Consider the following 20,403-nt stretch of genomic DNA (forward strand, 5'->3'; position numbering starts at 1 on the left):
GAACAGAATAAAAGAATAAAAAGCATGTGTGAAACAGCATACAAAAAACAAAACAAGAATATTTATAAAGTGTCATAAACAATATCTATAAATGAAATTTTATGTGTCCGAAAAGGAGCAGGAAGAAGCCAAAGCTTATTAATTCCCACCCCTTATTCAACTGCTTATAATTATCTTATACAAATTTTAGCAGCTATATATACACCATATGTACACCAGCAGCTATATGCACACCAAATTATTTACATTTATACACTAATCAAATATTTACAAAGTCATACAAAAAAGAGAGAAATAAATATAAGAAAAAACCCTCATATACCATACAGTATCTTAGTCATATATATAACCCATCACCGTATAATCACCCTTCCCAATACAATCAGTATAACAAATATCCCACTCACAATCACCTATCCTCATCCCAATATCCTTTTTCCAGATCCATATTTTTAATCTTGTATTGCTCGAGTGCCCGAGTATTTTCATTCATTTTCCGTTCCAGTTTTTCAATCTTCAAATCTCTTTCCTGATCCAAGGTTCGCAAGTTATCAATTTGTTCCTTCTGTTCACGAGATTCATCTTGTAACATAATCGGCTTTTCTTGAACTTCCTTCAATTTGCTCGAAATTCCTTTCATCATTTCTTCCAAACTGCAGAATCTTGTTTTCATTTCTCTGTTCATTTTTGATATTGCTTCTAAGATACCAGAATCAGAAGCTGCACCTTCCCCACGCTCCTTCCTTGGAGAAGCTCTTTTTCCTCTTGTCTCCATCCTTTACATGATTGAAGCGTATAAAAGTGTTATCAACACTTTAAGAAAGGTTAGACCGTGCCTTGAAATCAAGTAATAACAAGTAACATTGAAAGAGTGATAAGCAAGAAGTTAAAAGTTGAGGGAGCAAACAAAGTTACAACCTTTACAGCATGCTGCCACTAGGAGAGTTCCTCTCGAACTTCTACAGGTGCACAGTAGAGAGCACACTGACTGGCTGCATCGTGGCCTGGTACAGCAACTTGAACATCCAGGAGCGGAAAAGACTGCAAAAAGTTGTGCCCTCCCCACCATCGAAGGGATCTGTCGCAGTCGCTGCCTCAAAATGGCTGCCAACATCATCAAAGACCCACACCATCCTGGTCACGCACTCATCTCACCGTTGCTCACCATCAGGCTATTAAACACAACATCAAATAAGCTCTGAACAAAAACAGTATTATTATTATTGCACTGTATCTGTTTATATTATTGTGTATCTATGGTCTATGGGCACACTGAACTTTTATCTTCCGTTTTGTATTATGGTCACATATTTTGTTGTGCTGGAGCAAGTAAGAATGTCATTGTCCTATCTGGGACACATGACAATAAAACTCTCTTGACTTGACGCTGTTCCATCCCCACAAAGTTATAAAAATAGAATTACATTTGAAAAATAAATTCTCATAAAGTACCTCAAGGTCTGAGTACATTCAGGACCTATATTGTTTAATTTTTGTATAATACTTAAATGAAGGGATAAGGAAAGTAGCACTGAGGTAAACGGTTCATGGTGATGCTATTGTTAGCGAGCAGCTGGATGGGGCCTGTACCCGGGTCTTGTTCTTGCGTCCTTGTTCTTGCTTGGTTAGTCGGGGTGAATGGTGCAGGCACCGAGGAGCAGTGCGGTGACCAAAGTCTTGATCGATGCCACTGTACCTTGAGTTGAGTCTGTTTAAATAGAGCAGAGTAGACGGCAACTTACATTTAATATTAGATTAACAAAAGGCATGCAGCATCGTCAGAGTCCCACACCACCCTGGCCACACACTCATCTCACCTCTGGCATCGGGAAGAAGGTACAGGAGCCTGAAAACTGTAACGACCAGGTTCAGGAACAGCTTCTTCCCTACAGCCATCAGGCTATTAAACACTACAACCTCCAATAAGCTCTGAACTACAATAGACTATTATTGTTATTATTACACTATTAAGGGCCTGTCCCACGGCCATTTATTCGGCGACTGTCGGCATCATTGACTGACGTGTCCGGTCACCTTCGAGCCAGCACCGCCATTCAATATGATCATGGCTGGTTATCTATAATCAGTACCCCTTTCCTGCTTTTTCCCCATATCCCTTGATTCCATTAGCCTTAAGAGCAAAATCTAACTCCCTCTTGAAAACATCCAGTGAATTGGCCTCCACTGCCTTCTGCAGCAGAGAATACCACAGATTCACAACTTTCTGGGTGAAAATGTTTTTCCTCATCTCAGTTTACCCCTTATTCTTAAACTGTGGCCACCTGGTTCTGGATTTCCCCAACATGGGGAACATTTTTCCTACTATTCTGAGGGTCTCCAATGAGGTGGATGGTGGGTCAAGACTGCTCTCTAGCTGGTGATGGGGTGGTTCAGTTGCCTGATAACAGCTGGGAAGAAACTGCCCCTGCATCTGAAGGCGTGTGTTTTCACACATCTGAATCTCTTGTGAAAGAACGAATCTAATAGTCAAATCTAAAATGGAGTCGTTCTTCTACAAAAGCATGATCTAGTAGAACAAAAGAATGGCTCGGTGCCAAGTCTGAATGACTTGTAAATTATATGGAACACAATATGGAGGACAGATTGTCTTTTCAATAAAGACATTAAGATGGAATTACCTGCAGTAATAACATGTACTTCATTCAAGGCCATAAAGAAGCCAAGATTGAAAAAAATAGCTGACACTCCAGAGATAAGTAATAACTTGTTATTGGATGAGCTTGATTTGGACCCAACTTTTCCTATATTCTGAAAGGCTGCAGAATCTTTCAGTCATGTCATATTCAGACTTGGTAGGAGTGTTTTACTGATAAGAAAAATGTATGATTGTGCTAACTTTCCTCTGTTCTGTGGGTGGAGCCTGAGAAGCACTGAGCAATGTTTGTGCTCATTGTAATCTTGCCATTCCCGTCTGACGAATCAATTAAAGATTGCCATGGTTTACCTTTAACAGATTTTGTTGCTATCTGCTTTTTTAAGAAACAAACTTTGACACTTGCCTGATGAGAGAGGGGAGAAGGGGGAGTGTCAAGGGCTGAGACTCATCCTTGATAATGCTAGTGGTCTTTCCAAGGCAGCACGAGGTGTAGATGGAGTCAATGGAAGGGAGTTAAGTTTCCATGATGGTCTGGGCTGCATGCACAATTCCCTGCATGGGTTGCTAATCACCACAAATGATCGCATTACTGAAGGCACTTCAGATGTAAATGTATATGACACAATGCGGAATATATGACGTGATAAACTGACTGGACTCTGCAAGCCTGCATGCAGAAATGCAACACCTGTCCCTTCACCTCCCCCCTCGACTCCATTCAAGGTCCCAAGCAGTCGTTCCAGGTGCGACAAAGGTTCACCTGTATCTCCTCCAACCTCATCTACTGCATCCGCTGCTCTAAATGTCAGCTGATTTACATCGGGGAGACCAAGCGTAGGTTGGGCGATCGTTTCGCCGAACACCTCCGCTCAGTCCGCAATAACCTACCTGAACTCCCGGTGGCTCAGCACTTCAACTCCCCCTCCCATTCCCAATCCGACCTCTCTGTCCTGGGTCTCCTCCATTGCCAGAGTGAGCAACAGCGGAAATTGGAGGAACAGCACCTCATATTCCGTCTGGGGACCTTGCGTCCCTATGGCATTAACATTGAATTCTCCCAATTTTGCTAGCCCTTGCTGTCTCCTCCCCTTCCTTAACCCTCTAGCTGTCTCATCCCACCCTCCCATCCGCCCGCCCTCGGGCTCCTCCTCCTCCTCCTCCTCCCCTTTTCCTTCTTATTCCTTCCCCCCCCCCACCCCCCATCAGTCTGAAGAAGGGTTTCGGCCCGAAACTTCGCCTATTTCCTTCGCTCCATAGATGCTGCTGCACCCGCTGAGTTTCCCCAGCAATTTTGTGTACCTTGGACTCTGCAATGGTGAGTTCAACGCCTCCTGATATTCCATAATGTGGTTCAATTGTGAATACACAATGTGAAAAAGTTATAGCAGTATTCTATCAGAATATTGGCCAGTTCTATTCAACATTTCTTTTGGACTACCAGGTTAACATTGATAATAGAAGTATAGCTTGGTATGAACCTTGCATTAAATGACTCCAGCACACAGCGTTGTGCAGATAGACATCTATATAATCAGTCACAACAGAGGTGAACCTCATGCATTTATGAAATTATAATAAACATGGGCCTTACCAATCCCAGCTGTGGAGACATTGATGTAGTTGTCTCGTTGCTGGACACTGATCTTTCCTTTTATTCTGGATTTTATACCATGTGTTGTGTTTTTTGTATATAATTTATGATGCTCTTATAAGTAATTTTCTAAGCATTTATGTGTATTTTATGGTGTTTTCGTAATGTATTCTATGTAATGTCGTCTTTTATCTGGACCTTGAAATAAAAGCTTAATAAAAATAATAATAATAATAAATAATAATAATAATAATAATAATAATAATAATAATAATAATAATAATAATAATAATAATAATAATAATAATAATAATAATAATAATAATAATAATTACCTGCCACAATCACCTGCTTTTGAATAGATTTCGATGTCTGATTCCACATCGCGATACAGGAGTAACTGCCTGTATCCTTTGAGCTTGCCACTTTAGAATATTTTATTTCAAGACTTTCATTTCTCTTCATTGGAGTTACACCCTTCAAGATCATTAGTTGAGGTTTCATCTGCGATGTCATTAATGATGACATCCTGACTGTGCAAGTGATGGTCAGATTATCCCCTTCGTGAATCCCATTTTTCGGTTCAATTGTGAATGCATGACTTGAAAATGGATCTGAAATGATAAGTCCAACAAAATGCATGAATGGTTCAATATTTTCGATTAACACCTAGTCTTAAGATAGACACAGAATGCTGGAGTAACTCAGCGGGACAAGCAGCATCTCTGGAGAGAAGGAATGGGCGACTCTTACTCTTCCTGTGTTTGTAATTGTCTTGTTTGATCATTCTGAACCTTGTTCTGTCCAAGGGCCCACGTGGTAGGCTGGCCCAGAAGGTTAAGGTACCAGAACCGATGTGAGATTCAATGTGAGGCCGAGGCTGGAGGTGGAAGGATGCTTTTCTCACAAGTTCACAAGTTATAGGAGTAGAATTAGGCCATTCGGCCCATCGAGTCTACTCCGCCATTCAATCATGGCTGATCTCTGCCTCCTAATCCCATTTTCCTGCCTTCTCCGCAAAACCCTTGACACCGTTCTAATCAATAATTTGTCTATCTCTGCCTTAAAAATATCCACTGACTTGGCCTCCACGGCCCTCTGTGGCAATGAGTTCCACAGATGAACTCCCCTCTGACTAAAGAAGTTCCTCCTCACCTTTTTTCTAAACGAGTGCCCTTTAATTATGAGGCTCTGACCTCTGGTCCTAGACTCTCCCACCAGTGGAAACATCCTCTCCACATCCACTCTGACTGTGACCAGTGGTGTACCACAAGGTTCAATGCCAGAATGCCAGAACCCTTGTCGTTTGTGATATATTAAACAACTTGGATGGGAATGGAGGAGCAACGTTTGCCAATGACACGGACATTGGTGATGTGTGGATAGCAAGGAAGATCGTCAAAGTCCGCAGCAAGCTAGAAAAGATACAGATGGGAAGAGCTTTTTCAGTTTATTCCCGATAAGGATTCTGTCTGAAGAAAGGTCTTAACCCGAAACGTCATCCATTCCTTCTCCAGAGATGGTGCCTGACCCACTGAGTTACTCCAGCATTTTGTGTCCATCTTCGGTTTAAACCAGCATGTGCAGTTCCTTCCTACACATTCAGTGTATTGAACCTGTCTTGGCCTTCAACTGATTAGTAAGGGTGTCAAAGGTTATGGGGAGAAGACAAGAGAATGGGGTTGAGTGGGAAAAATAGGTCAACCATGATTGAATGATGGAGTAGACTCGATGGGCTGAATGGCCTAAATTCTGCAATTATGTCTTCTGGTCTCGCTCAACCATTTAAGAATCAACCACAAGGTGGCGCATGTAGGCCAGGTTTACTTCCTTGAAGTGAGTTAAGTGAAATCTTACTCATGATGAGTGTTTCTCTTCAAAGATTAATCATTGAGTTTAATTTTCATGGCAGCTATGGGAAGACCTGAACTCAAATCACTGGATTGTTAATCCAGGTTTTGGGATTATTAATGTGGCAAATGTAACAACTGCGCCACCAAGATGCAGCACAGAACACCGGAGGAAATCCTTCTTCCCTGTGACCATCAAACCGTACAACTCCATCCCCTTCTGTCGTGGGGTAGACTGACTCCCCCCCCCCCCCCCCCCCCCCACAATCTTTGCACATCCCCAATCCTTACCACTTGTCACTTTAATTTCACGTTTCATGTATAACCATATAACAATTACAGCACGGAAACAGGCCATCTCGGCCCTTCTAGTCCGTGCCGAACACTTATTCTCCCCTAGTCCCATCTACCTGCACTCAGTCCATAACCCTCCATTCCTTTCCCGTCCATATAACTATCCATCTTGTGCTTTTATTTTATTTTTATTTTTATTAATATTTAATTTATTAGAAGTAATGTACATTACATTGATATAAGCCAAAAATACCATAATACATTTCCTGTACCACTTCTTGTTTTAAACTTTAAAAAGAAGGAAAGTAGAAAGAGTTATATGGGATAGTAAGTGCGTGAGGGAGTGATCAAGAGAGACCCGTAGAAACGTAAAACACGAAAAAGAGTTCAAAAGAAAACCAAAGAAAAAGAAAGAGAAAAACAGAGAACAGAACATATAAGAAAGTAAAATAAGATAAAAGGGATATACCTACTTCGTCTCTTTACACACCCCTCACCAGGTCCTGAAACCATTTATTTTCCAAGTTATGTTGCACCTTATACTTGTAATAAGTCGATAAATGGAAACCAAAATCTTGTGTTTTTATGACTGTTGACAGATCAATTTCCCTCCTGGGGTAAATAAAGTCCTATTGTACTGTACCACCCTGTAATGTAAATGTAATGTCAATGCCAGTGCCCCTTGAGGCCAGGAGTAGAAGCTGGCGAGTGTGCCTGTGCTTCGTTACTGATAACACGTGGCCTTCTAGAAGTTTATGTTAGTTGTTGGAAATAAACTCTTCTTACAAGAGAGTGGTGAATCTGTTACAGAGAGTGGTGAATCTGTGGAATTCCCTGCCACAGAAGGTAGTTGAGGCCAGCTCATTGGCAATATTTAAGAGGGAGTTAGATGTGGCCCTTGTGGCTAAAGGGATCAGGGGGTATGGAGAGAAGGCAGGTACAGGATACTAAGTTGGATGATCAGCCATGATCATATTGAATGGCGGTGCAGGCTCGAAGGGCCGAATGGCCTACTCCTGCACCTATTTTCTATGTTTCTAAGATGTCGGACATGTATTCATTGTGCTAGTCACAACAGGGTCTTACAGACTTGTTTAAGAAGGAACTGCAGATGCTGGAAAATCGAAGGGACACAAAAATGCTGGAGAAGCTCAGCGGGTGCAGCAGCATCTATGGAGCGAAGGAAATAGGCAACGTTTCGGGCCGAATCAATCAATACCAGCATCTGCAGTGTACATTTTTGTCTACCTAGGGTCTTACAGACGCAAGAAGAAGAAGAAGGTCATTTCATTGTCAATTAACTTACCTTGCACAGTTATGCCGACTATTTCACTGCAGTTTGAGGAAGTCTCCAAGCTTCTCCCTTGGATTTTACAGCTGTAGGCTTGATCTGTTGCTTCTGTTACTTTAAGTGTGTGGGTTACAGAATTTCTACTGGTTACAGTTTCATCGCCCACGGGGGAAGGTTGTCCATTTTTATATTTGTAGAATATAAATTCAAGAGGAGGAATTTCTTCAACGGCTTCACAGCGCAGCTCAATTTGATTTCCCATTATCACCTTCAATGGGTGTATGGTAATTCGAGGCGTTTGTAATTTTCCTAAAGTAAAAATCACAAAAAATAAAACACAATTTTTATGGCTTTTGAAACTTGTTAAATATTTAGTTTACCGTTTCTTCTCGCTCAAAGCACATCCGATTGGGTGCCAATTGTGGGCGGCCCGGTGGCTCAGCGGTAGAGTTGCTGCCTCACAGCGCTTGCGGCCCCGGAGACCCGGGTTCGATCCCGACCATGGGTGCTGTCTGTGCGGAGTTTGTATCTGTACCTGTCTCTTGACGTACAATCACCATCACTGGTTGTCGCATAGGTTAGGAGGGTCATGTGCAAAGTCGCAATTAAATATTAAAGTGGGCCTGAGAAGTCAGCGTCATAATATCGATTGTTTCCAGCGTGGTCTTGAAGGTCTTGACATCGGGTGCAGAGCGAATGTCATGGTGGAGATGATCCCATTCGTGAATTGTCTTTGTTGGGATGATGTTGTATTTGAAAACTCCCCAATTGCCTGGTCATTGGTTGACTGGATGAATTTGCAGATCGAAGATGACTCTTGATGTTGCTTGGAATAAACCCGTGCGTTTCTTTACAGATGGTCGTCAAGTGTATATTGGTCCTACGGTCTTGAGGAGTTTCCCACTCTAGATCAGCGAGGGTTTTAGTGATACTGGACTCCCTGCTGTAAACACCAACAGTAAACCTTGCAGCTCTATTTTGAATTCTTTCTAACTTGTCGCCATCTATTTTGTGTTGTGGATCCCAGACTGTGGAGCAATATTCAAGTTTGGGTCTTGTAGGCTGTAGACTTGGTTTTGTTGTTGCAATAATAAATATTTCTCTTCTGCAATCCCAGCACTCTGTTAGCCTTGGTGGGTGGTTGGTTGGTTGATGTGAGTAGACTATTTCAAATCACTGCTAAGTTCCACTCCCATCTAGGGATGATGTTTCACCTCTTCCAGGGTGGAGTGCCCCACCTTGTACTTCATGATTCCTCCTGTGGGTGACTCTCATACTGAAGCACTTAGAAGAATTGGAAGACATTTGTCAATCTCCTTCCCATTTGACTAAAGCATCAAGGTCTTGTTGGAGTCTCTCCGAATCCTCCATGGATTGTATTCTATTGTAGCGAACACAATCACCTGCAAAGAGTCTAACCTTTGAGTGGACCTTCGAAGGCAGATCATTGATATATGCCAAAAATTAGTAGGGGTCCCAGGACAGTACCCTGGGGAACCACAGATGAAACTTTAGCTCTGTTGGAAGTAACACCCTCCAGCATAACTTGTTGGTGGCGGTTTGTAAGGAAATCCACTTCAATGCGCTGTTTCTATTTCCCATGTGGCGAACTTTCATCAAAAGACGTCAGCGGGGCAAGGAATCGAACGCCTTACTGAAGTCCATGATAATCAGATCCGCCTGGCCTTTATCATCCAAAATCTTTTCAAGGGTGTCAACAAGAGCAGATCATTGAGTGTCACAGGAATGTCCCTTGTGGAAACAGTGTTGCATGGCGACCACGATGTGGTATTGGTCAAAATGATTCATGATATGATGATGAAGGATATGTTCCAAACTCTTGCATGGAATTGATGTCAATGAAACTGTTCTATAGTTTCCAGTGTTACTTCTATTGCCTTTCTTGTAAAGCGGAATTACGTTAGCCTCACGCCAAGCATCCGGTAAACAGCCAGAATTAAATGTTTAAGAAGGAACTGCAGATGCTGGAAAAATCGAAGGTAGACAAAAATGTTGCAAAAACTCAGCGGGTGAGGCAGCATCTATGGAGCGAAGGAAATAGGCAACGTTTCGGGTCGAGGCCCTTCTTCAGACTTCCTTCTGACTTCAGACTTCCTTCGCTCCATAGATGCTGCCTCACCCGCTGAATTTCTCCAGCATTTTTGTCTACCTAGCCAGATTCAAATGATTTCTGAAAAATCTTAGTTACCACTGGAGCAATCGAGGAGGAACATTCTTTCAGGATCTTCGCAGGAATGGCGTCAGAACCCGAAGCTTTGTTCGGATTCACATCTTGCAATAGCTTCTCAACACCCTGCTTGCTGATAACAATGTTTGGCACGTCAGGAATTCCAGAGTCTGGCATATCAGGAAAATTATTTGTGCCTTCGTTAGTAAAAACTGAACAAAATTGGCCGTTGAACACGTTTGTCTGGTCTGTAGCAGAGCAAACTTTGGTTCCATCAGATGAAAACAATGTTGAGACACCAAACACCTCTTGCTGTTTCGACTGTTGTTGTTGGTGTTGTTTCTGTCCAAACGCCCACCGATGATATGATGGATAGACTCCTTCTTGGCTTTCCTAATTTTCCTGTCTGTGTGTCTGGGATGCCTTTTGAAAATTCCCCAGGCTGCTGAACAGCCGTTTCTTGGCTTTTCTGTACAGGCGCTTCTTTTTTTTACAAATGTTTCTCTTGATGGAAATATTTATCTGGGGTAATTTCCATCAGGAAGAAGTCATTTTGGAGGGTATAAATTTGTCCATAGCCATCTGTACCACTTGGTTAAATTCAGTCACTAGCTCATTGACAGTCTTAGATTCAACGTAGTCAGAAGTCACATCTCTGTGGATTGTCACCCGTGTCCGTGGATTGTCACCTTGTCGTGGTGGAGAAGCTTGTGTGGTCCTGAGATCCTGAGAGCGATGTCGTCTGGAGCGATGCGCCTGGTCGGGCCATCCATGGCGGTAAGGTCGAGGGGGAGTTCTCTGACAAAGGGCAATCGAACAAAGACCTCAACGTTGGAACAGGCGGTCTACAGTGATGGCTGACTTTAGTACAGCGTCACAACGGCTGGAAGGTGGCTGAAGGCTGCAGCAGATAAGGGTCCCCGGTTGTCTTGGACTCCATGCCACTGGATTCTGACTCAGATCTGTCAAGGACCGTGTGCTGGCAGTCTGTGCACCAGTCTCCCCACGTTAAACAAAGTCACGCACAGGCGTCCTCCATGAGAGGACAGTCATACTCGTGACCACGGATGATGATGATGAGTCAGAAGTCAACTTCGCGTCGAAGTTCCTGAGCCGAGAGTCCCCGATGTCATCACACTTGGCTTTCTTGTAGAGAAAAATCTTACGCTTGGCTGGCCGGACTAACTTAGATTTCACCGATGCGTTCATAATCACTGCCTCGTGGTCGCTGATACCAGGGATTACCTCCGTGCTTCCCACAAAAGATGGTGAATTTGTGAAACACAAATCAAGGATGTTGTTAAGTCTAGTCGGCTCTTTTACTTGTTGATATAAGTTGTGATCGAGGGCAATTTCCAACATTGTTTACTAGGTCCAGAACTTGAAATTTTCCCAGTCCATGTCAGGAAGATTGAAACCTCCCAAGAGCCACACTGAAGCTTGACGTGGGATTTTGCTCAGGGCACAATCAAGCTGCTTCACATAGTCAACATTGGTAGATTGTGAGCGGTAGCGAACTCCTATGTACATAGGCGTCATCCCTTGCTTACAAATGTCGACCACATGCTTAAACAATCTGTCATAAGGTCTGTTTCTTAATTTGCAATGAGATTGTCTTTGACTGCGATGAAAACTCCCCGATGTGTATCACCGCCACCTCTGTCCTTCCTGAATGCTTGGTAATTTGGTGGGAGAATTTCCACCAGAGGCAATGTTGCTGTTCAGCAATGATTCTGGCCCTGTTATTACATCAGGACTTTCCGTGTCAAGCAACACATGGAACTGGTCACGCTTCGCTTTAACACTCTGGTGGTTTATATTCACAATATTGATGGGCTTGCATTTAGATTTCTGTTTGGTTTTTCTTCCTTGACTAACACTGCTACATTTGGGGCTAGAAGTGGGATGGCGAATGCTTCTTGGCTCCAAGTTGTCAAGGTCTAAAGACCCAACACTAGAGTCAGGTAATGCAGCCAACGGATCAAATGGATTTGACAATTCAAAACTATCCATTGTCAAAAATAGATGAGGCGAAATTTGTGAGGCCACATGTAATACATATCCAACAGTAGGAGACATGAATTTGCAAAACTACAAACACTTCACCGCTTATTTCAATACATTGTTTATGAGACCATACCTTGGTCCTCACACTCAATGGCTTGGTGCCTCCACTTCACCACCTTACGACATACACCACATGGGTACTTGGGGGAGTGTATGGACCTGGAATGGTGTTGATATTCCCGGATAACAGTTTGTACATTCTCCCCGTGCCTGTGTGGGTTTTCCCACACTCCAAAGACGTACAGGTTTGTAGGTTAATTGGCTTGGTGTATGTGTAAATTGTGCCTAGTGTGTGTCGGATAGTGTTAATGTGCGGGGATCACTGGTCGGTGCGGACTCAATGGGCCGAAGGGCCTGTTTCCGTGCTGTATCTCTAAACTAAGCTAAATCTCCTCAGCATCCATTTTACATCACATTATATTCAATGCTAGTACTTGTTTACATTTGGATCACTCTCGGCAATACTTAGGTTTCTTGCCAGTATGGCGATCGATTCAGTGACTCTCTGTCTAGATTAGTGATGCTGTTAATATTATTTGAACTGGAACCAGGCATAACAGATACCAGTGTAGGAAGGAACTGCAGGTGCTGGTTTAAACCGAAGATAGCCACAAAGTGCTGGATTAACTCAGCGGGTCAGGCAGCATCTCTGGAGAAAAGGAATTGGTGAGGTTTCGGGTCGAGACCTTTCTTCAGACTGAGTCGGGGGAAAGGGAAACAAGAGATATAGATGATGCAGAGAGATATAGAACAAATGAATGAAAGATATGCAAAAAAGTAATGATGAGAAAGGGAACAGGCTATTGTTGGCTGTGTGTCAGGTGAAAATGAGTACAGGCATATTCCTTGCATGTATACGTACTTGGCTACTAACATTTATTTATTTATTCAATTCAATTCAATGAGACTCAGCAAGACAACTTTGAAGCTGGGGGGGGAGGGATGGAGAGAGAGGGAATGCCGGGGTTACTTGAAGTTAGAGAAATCAACAGTCATACCACTGGGGTGTAAGCTGCCCAAGCGAAATATGAGATGCTGTTCCGCCAATTTGCGTTTGGCCTCACTCTGACAATGGAGGAGGCCCAGGACAGAAAGGTCAGTGTGGGAATGGGATCGGGAAAGTGTTTGGCAACCGGGAGAGCAGGTAGGTCCACGTGGACTGAGCAAAGGCGTTCAGCGAAACGATCGGCCAGTCTACGTTTGGTCTCGCCGATGTATAAGAGCTTAAAAGTTTGGATCAAGAGGTAGAGGTTAAAGAGCATAATAAAGTGGTGATGGAGAGTGAGGGATTCCTGACTGTCAGACGGAGACAACTAATAACCTACCATCAATAGTGGTGTAATAATATTGGAGATATATGAGAGGTTAGAAAGGTGACAGTTGTAACTTAGGATATAAGTTACAGAATAAGTAATATTTAGAATTAAGGGATAGTTTGTGATAAATTTGAGGAAGGACATTCTTGCTATTGAGGGAGTGCAGCGTAGGTTTACAAGGTTAATTCCCGGGATGGCGGGATTGTCATATGCTGAGAGAATGGAGCGGCTGGGCTTGTACACTCTGGAGTTTAGAAGGATGAGAGGGTATCTTATTGAAACATATAAGATTATTAGGGTTTGGACACGCTAGAGGCAGGAAATGTGTTCCCGATGTTGGGGGAAGTCCAGAACCAGGGGCCACAGTTTAAGAATAAAGGGTAAGCCATTTCGAACGGAGATGAAGAAACACTTTTTCTCACAGAGAGTTGTGAGTCTGTGGAATTCTCTGCCTCAGAGGGCGGTGGAGGCCGTTTCCCTGGATACTTTAAAGAGAGAGCTGGATAGGGCTCTTAAAGATAGCGGATTCAGGGGATATGGGGAGAAGGCAGGAACGAGGTGATCAGCCATGATCAAATTGAATGGCGGTGCTGGCTCGAAGGGCCGAATGGCCTAATCCTGCACCTATTTTCTACGTTTCTTTAAACCTTTTTCTCTCTCATTTATTATATTGTTTACAGTGTTCTATCTGGGACATATGACAATAAAACACTCTTGACTAAATCCTGTTCTTTTCTTCATGCTTCATGTTGAGCGCACAATATGTTTCGTGCTTCACATTACCTGCAACGTCTAGGTATAAGACTTCACTCTTGGCTGCTTCATTTCCCACTTTCACGACACAAGAGTAGTATCCAGTGTGTGATGCTCGAGCAGACTCGATGGTCACCTGGGACCTTTGCTGTGAAGACACTGTGCTATTCAGCAGGACGTCACTGTCTGACCCTTTGTAAAAGAGGTACAAAATCTGACTCGTTAGGGAAGAGGCACCCACGATATTCACGGAACAAGTCAGGGTGATACGGCTTCCCACTTCAGCTGATGTCTCGGGGGCGAATTTCATTTGTACTTTGTTTATAATCACACCTGCGAGGTCGGAGAAGGAACAGAAATTAGATTTTGTTCTTAATAAAAGAAAAACATCCCGTATATACGCAGCCACAAGAAAATGAGAATGTAAGAACGAGAGGCAGGAGGTGGTTTCTAGTGCCACCTGCGCTTGCTTAGTTAGATAAAGTGGGCGGCTTTGCAGATAGTGAGAAATGGTTGTGAAAAATTGCAGCAGGATCTTGATCGATCGGCCACGTGGGCTGAGGAATGGTTGATGGAATTTAATGAGACAAATGTGAGGTGTTGCATTTTGGTAAGTCTAACATGGGCAGGAGCTACACAGTGAATGGCAGGGCTCCGGGGAGTGTTGTAGAGCAGAGGGATCTAGGAGTGCAGGCGCATGGTTCCTTGCAAGTCGAGTCGCAGGTAGATAGGGTGGTCAAAAAGGCCTTTGGCACATTGGCCTTCATCAGCCAGAGTATTGAGTGGTCGGGAGGTGATGTTGCAGTTGTATAAGATGTTGGTGAGGCCGCATTTAGAGTATTGGGCACCATGTTATAGGAAAGGTGTCGTCAAGCTGGAAAGGGTACAGAGAAGATTTAGGGGAATGTTGCCAGGACTAGAAAATGTGGAGACCTATAGGGAGAGGTTGAGTAGGCTGGGTCTCTATTCCTTGGAGCCCAGGAGGATGAGGAGTGATCTTATGGTGTATAAGATCATGAGAGGAATAGATCAGGTAGAATGCCTCATGCTGACTGGAATACACGGGAGACAAAGTTCCTCATGTCCACAACTTGAATCAGATAATACAACTGAGTCAACGTAGTCAGTGCCACATTCGACTAATGTTTGGACCTTTTGAAAATAAGAGTGATAATTAGTCCTAAAATCAGTTCATTTGCCAACATTAATATAGTTATGCCAAAAAACTGCAAACGCTGAAAATATGGCTAACAACATGAAACACTAAACTCAAAGATAGCCATAAAAAGCTGGAGTAACTCAGCGGGACAGGCAGCATCTTTGGAGAGAAGGAATGGGTGGCGTTTCGGGTCGAGACCCTTCTTCAGATTAGTCAGAGGAAAAGGAAACAAAAGATATATCATTTGATATTCTATAATGGTCGGCATGGACATCACAGTCTGTTCCTGTGATGTATAGCTCCACCACTCTTTCTGGCTGTGGAATAATTTTAGAATAATTACATTTGATATTTTCTTACCTTGCTGGAGGTCTGCTTTAAGGCTGTCTAATTTACAGACGTCAGCTGAAAAATGAAAAGACAATGTAGTTCAGGTAATTATCTTCTGTATTTACCTCTGTTGAATGATGCGTACAACAATACGATGATAACTACAATGATTAATCAAGCAATTAAATCCAGCTATTGAGATGAAAAGAATAAGGAGCTAATATTGTGTAGGAAAGAACTGCAGGTGCTGAAGATAGACACAAAATGCTGGAGTAACTCAGCGGGACAGGCAGCATGGCTATAACCTATAACTTATATATAACTTATTTTCCGTTCTTATCTATCAGATCAAATTAAGTTGGTTTGTGGGGCTAAAGAAACTACAGAAAGACACAAAAAGCTGGGATAACTCCGTGGGACAGGCAGCATCCCCGGACAGAAGGAATGGGTGACGGTTCGGGTCGAGACCCCCTCTTCAGACCACATGGTAAAGAAACCACGGTCACTTGAAAGAAAGAGTTCAAAAACATAAGGCGATCGGCAAGAGAAAGAGCAAACCAGAACAGGAGATGAGAGCACCAGCATAAACACAAAAACAATAACGCACACAACTCGAGTTCTGTTTAATTATTTACGCATTTTAGTTTCAAAATATTAACGAAAATTTGATTCTTTTATGGCTAACCCCATAAATAATCGCATTTTCATTAATATTTTAAAACATTTTTACTGTCTTTTGAAACACTTATTTTAAAATGACAGAAACACATTTCCTAAGATAAAGAATGTTTAACAGTTTCCAGGTATTTTTTTATTAAACACATACTTTTGTGTTCAAACGAACACATGCGAGTTAGGCAAAGATATGGAGCCCAGTGATTGAACTTGGGCAGGTGAGCTTTGATTTTTACTTCAGAGCTTTTCGCCCTGATTTTTACCCGTTTAATACACTTAAACCCTCCCCAACACTACCAGTAAAACTGCCTTGCAGTTCACTTAATGTTAGGGGCCAATATACTGCTCGGATCAATCACCCTTTATCCTTACTATCACATCTCCACCTAAACTAAATCAATAAGATGAGCTTCTGAGCCAAAATCATTCTCCATCCACTGATCTTGTTCGGTACACGTGACAATAAACTCAACTAAACTAAACTATCTTACATCCTTTTCCCTTTAAATTATCCTTCCAAGATGAGAAACATCCTGAGGATTCAATTCCCAGCATTTTTCACATCCAACCATGTCTCTATCAAAGGTAGACACAAAATGCTGGAGACGTCTCGATCAGATCATATCCATTATATCGATTTATTGCTTATCATCTACCTTTCAAAATAAGGTTTATATGTTATAAGTTATAACAGAAAATAAGTTATATGTTAGATAAAAATGCTGGAGAAACTCAGCGGGTGAGGCAGCATCTATGAAGCGAAGGAATGGGTGACGTTTCGGGTCGAGATCCTTCTTCAGTCTGAAGAAGGGTCTCGACCCGAAACGTCACCTATTCCTTCGCTCCATAGATGCTGCCTTACCCGCTGAGTTTCTCCAGCATTTTTATCTACCTTTGATTTTTCCAGCATCTGCAGTTCCTTCTTAAACATATGTTAATCAGCATTGGTCTCCAGGATCTTTAGTTGTTTTCTCTGGTTTTCTCAACTCCCCCCTTTTTGTTCTTTGAGCAGTTTATTGTCTGTTTTTATGACAGTATTTTCAGAATTAGCCAGCCTGCATTTATCCCATTTTAATGTTATTAATTTTTCTTACTCTGACTTGATTTGCCAACGCAATCTCATGCTTCTTCCTAATACAGTCCAGTGCTCCACTGAAGTGCCGTCCAAAATACCCACTTCTCTGAAGCCCTATTTCCAGCTTAGCCTTTCACCCTTCTGATTTTTACCCGTTTAACAAGTTCAAACCCTGTCCAACAGTACCAATAAACTCCACCATAAGCTTAAGGGTCTGTGTCCCATTGTGGCACAACTCATGTCATTTGCAGAGGTACAGAGCTGGTCTCAAATTAATCTCAATCTAATGCTTTTTATCCTCCACTGTCCCTCCAGCCACACATTCATCTCCTGCATCTTCTTAGTCTCAAGCATACAATATTGATAGCCCTCCAGCCACTAATAACTTAAATGTCGACACAGGAGACTGCAGATGCTGGATTCTTGAGCAAAACACAAAGTGCTGGATGAACTCAGCGGGTCAGCAGCATCCAGGGAGGGAATGGACTCATCAACATCTTCTATATGGTCCTGACGGCAAACATTCCCCTCCCTCACATGCTGCCTGACCCGCTGAGTTCCTCCAGCACTTTGTCTTTTGCAGTTTGTTCAATGAACTGCTTTCTGACTCTTTTCTAGTTCCCGAAATGCCTGTAGGACCTCACGCCTTCTGCAGATGTAGATGCATCTGCAGATGTATTCTGTGCAGTACTTCCCACATTTACATTGTCAAAATGCTAAAAAGGACTTTTGCAATAAACTTACATAGCAGCAGCAGCATTAAAACCATGGTGATAGCTCTCAACATTTTGACACGATCGATGATATGTAGCCCAGGAAGAGTGTTTTCCTGTTATGCTGAAAAAGAGACTTCGCAGTACGTATATAGGCAAGGAACAAAGAAGAAAAGTAGATTATCATATTTCAAAGATGAAAAACCCGACGCAAGTGTGAACAGTTTGTTTCCAACCGCCAACACTCCCCCGCTCCAAAGACGTACAGGTTTGTAGGTAAATGTAAACATTGTTTCAGAAACCTAGATCTAGATGTAGTACGCTGATAGATCATCACTCATCACTGGACAATTTTATACTGGACAATTTTTACATTTATCAAGCCAATTAACCTACAAACCTGCACGTCTTTGGAGTGCGGGGGGAAACCGATCTCGGAGAAAACCCACAGGTCACGGGGAGAACGTACAAACTCCATACAGACAGCCCCCGTGGTCGGGATCGAACCCGGGTCTCTGGCGCTGCATTTTGCGGTAAGGCAGCAACTCTACCGCTGCGCTACTTTGACCTACACGATGTTGGGGTAGTCTGTTAGTATTAAAATACTGTGTAGGAAGGAACTGCAGATGCTGGTTTCAACCGAAGATAGACACAAATATAGACACAAATTGCTGGAGTAACTCAGCAGGACAGACAAGGAATGGGTGACGTTTCGGGTCGAGACCCTTGCTGCCTGGGGGTGGGGGGGGGGGGGGGGAGGTCCAAACCACAAATAGCTGTGAAGGAAATAAAACTGAGTGCCCTTTACAGGGCGGCACGGTGGCGCAGCGGTAGAGTTGCTGCCTTACAACGCTTGCAGCGCCGGAGACCCGAGTTCAATCCCCACTACAGGGGCTGTCTGTACGGAGTTTGTAGCTTCTCCCAGTGATCACGTGAGTTTTCTCCGAGATCGGTTTCGGTAAAATTGTAAATTGTCCCTAGTGTGTGTAGGATAGTGTTAGTGTGTGGGGGATCATTGGTCGGTGGGCCGAAGGGCCTGTTTCCGCACTGTATCTCTAAACTAAACGCGGACAGTTCAGCGAACCTCTGAGACCTGTATCTCAGAACGGTCTCCAGTCTCGGGCAATTCCTTCCTTGTGAAGAGTGCGCAGTGTTGTCTCCAGTGTGATGGTTGTAGAACAGCCGCAGTAGGTACGGCCGTGAACATGTTCCATTAGTTTCCATCCCTGTACCGAATCCTGGCGTAACGTGCCAATCCACATAGATTTCCTTACATTGAGTGTCAACTCTCAGCACAGCTTTGAAGGCTTTCTCTGAGTTCGCATTTGCTACAGAAATCTATCAGTACCCGGGTTAGTGTTGCCCAGGTGAGTACACTTTGTTATAGAGTCAATGAGTGATACAGCGTGGAAACAGGTCCTTCGGCCCAACCTGCCCACACCGGCCTACATGTCCCAGCTACCCTGGTCCCACCTGCCCGTGCTAGGTCCATATCCCTCCAAACCTGTCCTATCCATGTACCTGTCTGTTTCTTAAACGTTGGGACTTCTCTGGCAGCTCGCACCATACCCCCACCATCCTTTGTGTGAAAAGGTACCCCTCAGATTCCTATTAAATCTTTTCCCCTTCAACTTGTACCTATGTCCTCTAGTCTGCGATTCCCCTACTCTGGGCAAGAGATTCTGTGCATCTACTGATTTATTCATCTCATGATTTTATACACATCTATTATAGTGTTCTGGTCCCAGAGTATGAACGTTCAGTGATAGGTAGCCCACGTACCTTATAAAGTAACATTCACTGAGACCGCGTGCTGGTGTGCTCGTAAACCCGTCTTCCACCAGCATCTCCAGAAGAACAAAAATCGCCCCGTAGCTCAACGTAAGAGGTTGCCTGTGAACGCTGGTGGTGTGCGTGGTGATAGCAGTTAGAAAAAAACCTTGTGGCCAGCAATAGCCCCGATATCCCCATCATGTGGCACTTTGAGAGATGGTCTCACACGTATCTCTAATGTGCTGCTCCCTACACATGTGTAGGAAGGAACTGCAGATGCTGGTTTAAACCGAAGATAGACACAAAAAGCTGGAGTAACTCAGCGGGACAGGTAGCATCTCTGGAGGGAAGGAATGTGTGACATTTCTCACAACTCTCTGTGAGAAAAAGTGTTTCCTCGCCTCCGTTCTAAATGCTCACCCCTTATTCTTAAACTGTGGCCCCTGGTTCTGGACTCCCCCAACATCGGGAACATGTTTCCTGCCTCTAGCGTGTCCAAACCCTTAACAATCTTATATGTTTCAATAAGATACCCTCTCATCCTTCTAAACTCCAGAGTGTATAAGCCCAACCGCTCCATTCTCCCTGTACAACTGCAGAAGGACCTATTTACTCCTATACTCGACTCCTCTTGTTATAAAGGCTTTCTTCACTGCCTGCTGTACCTGCATGCTTACTTTCATAGACTGATGAACAAGGACCCCCCAGATC

General features: G+C 43.3%; 1 protein-coding gene across 1 annotated transcript in view; it reads right to left on the reverse strand.

The window, feature by feature from the left end:
- Nucleotides 1-18,056, reverse strand: part of LOC116987729 (Fc receptor-like protein 5) — a 47,738-nt gene extending 29,682 nt beyond the window's left edge. The window contains exons 1-5 of the mRNA XM_033043960.1: nucleotides 17,951-18,056; nucleotides 15,487-15,531; nucleotides 13,998-14,300; nucleotides 7,659-7,952; nucleotides 4,544-4,822 (exon numbers count right to left, since the gene is read on the reverse strand). Of these exons, the coding sequence (XP_032899851.1) occupies nucleotides 4,544-4,822; nucleotides 7,659-7,952; nucleotides 13,998-14,300; nucleotides 15,487-15,531; nucleotides 17,951-17,993 (964 nt within the window). The 5' untranslated portion in view covers nucleotides 17,994-18,056. The remainder of the gene's footprint in view (nucleotides 1-4,543; nucleotides 4,823-7,658; nucleotides 7,953-13,997; nucleotides 14,301-15,486; nucleotides 15,532-17,950) is intronic.
- Nucleotides 18,057-20,403: the final 2,347 nt, after the last annotated feature.

The sequence above is a fragment of the Amblyraja radiata genome, chromosome 26, assembly GCF_010909765.2.
Source record: "Amblyraja radiata isolate CabotCenter1 chromosome 26, sAmbRad1.1.pri, whole genome shotgun sequence".
Classification (NCBI taxonomy): Eukaryota; Metazoa; Chordata; class Chondrichthyes; order Rajiformes; family Rajidae; genus Amblyraja; species Amblyraja radiata.